The sequence below is a fragment of the Arabidopsis thaliana genome, chromosome 5 (assembly GCF_000001735.4).
Source record: "Arabidopsis thaliana chromosome 5, partial sequence".
Lineage (NCBI taxonomy): Eukaryota > Viridiplantae > Streptophyta > Magnoliopsida > Brassicales > Brassicaceae > Arabidopsis > Arabidopsis thaliana.
In genome coordinates, this window is record NC_003076.8 from 11,131,796 (window position 1) to 11,133,943 (window position 2,148).

General features: G+C 48.0%; 1 protein-coding gene across 1 annotated transcript; it reads right to left on the minus strand.

The window, feature by feature from the left end:
* Positions 1–379: 379 nt before the first annotated feature.
* On the minus strand, positions 380–1,721 carry AT5G29070 (uncharacterized protein; the record flags this gene model as incomplete). The annotated part of the gene is made up of 6 exons (NM_122791.1): positions 380–598; positions 733–790; positions 832–1,029; positions 1,089–1,205; positions 1,304–1,400; positions 1,487–1,721. The coding sequence occupies 6 exons, from the start codon at positions 1,719–1,721 to the stop codon at positions 380–382; spliced, it is 924 nt and encodes a 307-aa protein (NP_198259.1).
* Between the last annotated feature and the right edge of the window lie 427 nt (positions 1,722–2,148).

Here is a 2,148-nt window from a genome sequence, read left to right on the forward strand (position 1 = left end):
CTTACCCATAAAAATGAGGGCATCCCTTCATTCAAACACTTCTCCTCCTCCGCCGTAGTCATTAATGGCCCGATTCCTCTCGAAGATCCTTCGCCCGCATTTGGCACAACATCAGGCAGTACATGGACACATGCCCCAGTCCTCCGCAACAATAGCACTTGGTATAGTTATCCATATAGGACATAGTCGGTGGTGGATACAAGCACTCTTCGGTCAGATGATCGGTATGACCACATATTTTGCACGGACGCTTAGCTGGTGTGGCCAACTTCTCCCCAATTGACTTCCTCGCTGCTGCTCGTATTATGTGTTTAACCTTGGAGTTAATCCCATATACGATCCCAAGTGGATGCAGGTTTATTTGAACGATCCGCTGGTCCTAAGCCTTCTCTGATCCCATTTCCAATTCTGCCGCTCTCTTTCCCTTCTGCCTCTCATCTTCTCCCTCCTTATCAACCATCTTTCCTTTGGACCTTTCTTCATCAAGTCTTAAACGATTCATCAAAGACTTCTGATTCAGTTCCTTTTCAAGTAGCATCGGATCCCACCTCCCATTTCCTTCATCATCACTCGGTTCATTCCCTTTAAACATTTCATCCTCCCAGCATGAATCCGCCTCGCTAGGGTTCAATATTATCAAGATAGCTTTCAAACTGTCCAAGGAGATGTTGATCACACTCGGACTCTTAGGTTCTGGCGTTAAGGATTCAAATGAGTCCGACTAGGAATCACCCCCATCGTTCCCATTTTCTCCTCCTTCTTCCCCATTCGGACCATAGTCTTGAGCACACTCGACAATTAACTGATCAATTGCGTTGTAATGACCCTCACCTTGAGTATGACTTTGCCCGTGATGCGCCCGCAGTTTGCCCCAGTATGCCCCAGTTCGCCCGTAGTGTGCCCGCAGTGTGCCCGTAGTATGCCCGTGGTACGCCTGCAGTGTGCCCGCAGTAGGCAGTGTGAGCGACCCGCGCTGGCCTAAGTTTGGCCGAGATGGGCGTGTGCTGGACCATGGACCATGTCATCGACCTGCTTAAGGCTGCGAGCAGGTGGGTAAGCTGCTTGGTGTTTTGTGGCTGAGAATCGACCATGTCGATCTGCCAAAATTCTGTGGCTGCGGAGCGGCCACCGAGCAGGATCCGGTTGGACGACAGGTGGGTGATGACTCAGGGCCGGTTGTCGCCCCTTGAGTAGCCCATGGACGGCTGTCGACTAGCGGGATGTGCTGAGTGTCTTGGGTGGTGACTCAGCGCCATGTGTCGCCGGGCAGGATGCGATTAGTGGCGAGACTCCGGTGACTCACGGCTGGGTGTCGCTCCCACAGCGTGTCCAGTCCGTGGGTCGCCTATCGAGCGTGGCTTGGTGGTGACGGCCGTAACAAGTCTCCCCAAGCACCTTAGCTAACCAACTTCCCCGAAAACCTATAAATAGCCCTCATTCCTGATCCTTAGAACTTACACCTCGAATAAAAACCCACTATAAGTACCTTCGGCCACTAGTAAACCAGAGGAGAACCCGCGAAAAGACCCAATTTGGAAGTCGGTAAGTTTTCCGACCTTAGTTGCTTTTAGTAACCGCAGATTAGTACTTAATAGAGTTAGGTTGTGGATTGCTAGATAACCGAGTAAGAGAAGGAACCAATGGATTCGAGGGGGTAGGTATGGCCGTTTCCCGAGGATGCGTGGATCACCAGTAAGTCTCGGACATGTGAAGTAGCACATGTTTAGGTGTTTAATTTTATTTACTTATAATTGCCTAGGAGGTTAGTAAATCATACTAAGTGATAATTATTGTGTGATGCATTGTCTTTTGTTGTGATTGCATAATGTTAAAGTGTAGTATAAACGTTGTGCTACCCAAGTTCTGACAACATTGTCGATTGAGTCTTGCTTGTTGATTGTAAATTGCTTGGTATAGTTAGGTGTTCCGATAGCGGTATAGGTGAAACCCTAGAGATCCCGGTCTAATTGAGTAATACTAGGTTACTCATGATGCTACCTTTTTGTTTACACGAAACCTTAGCGGGGAATCTATAAACGGCGCGATGATCATTAGGCCAACCAGCTTAGATTTTACAGCTCTTGCAAATACTGATAATGTTTATTATATATGATTTCCTATGAAAATTAATAAGGATCCGCCCTATAT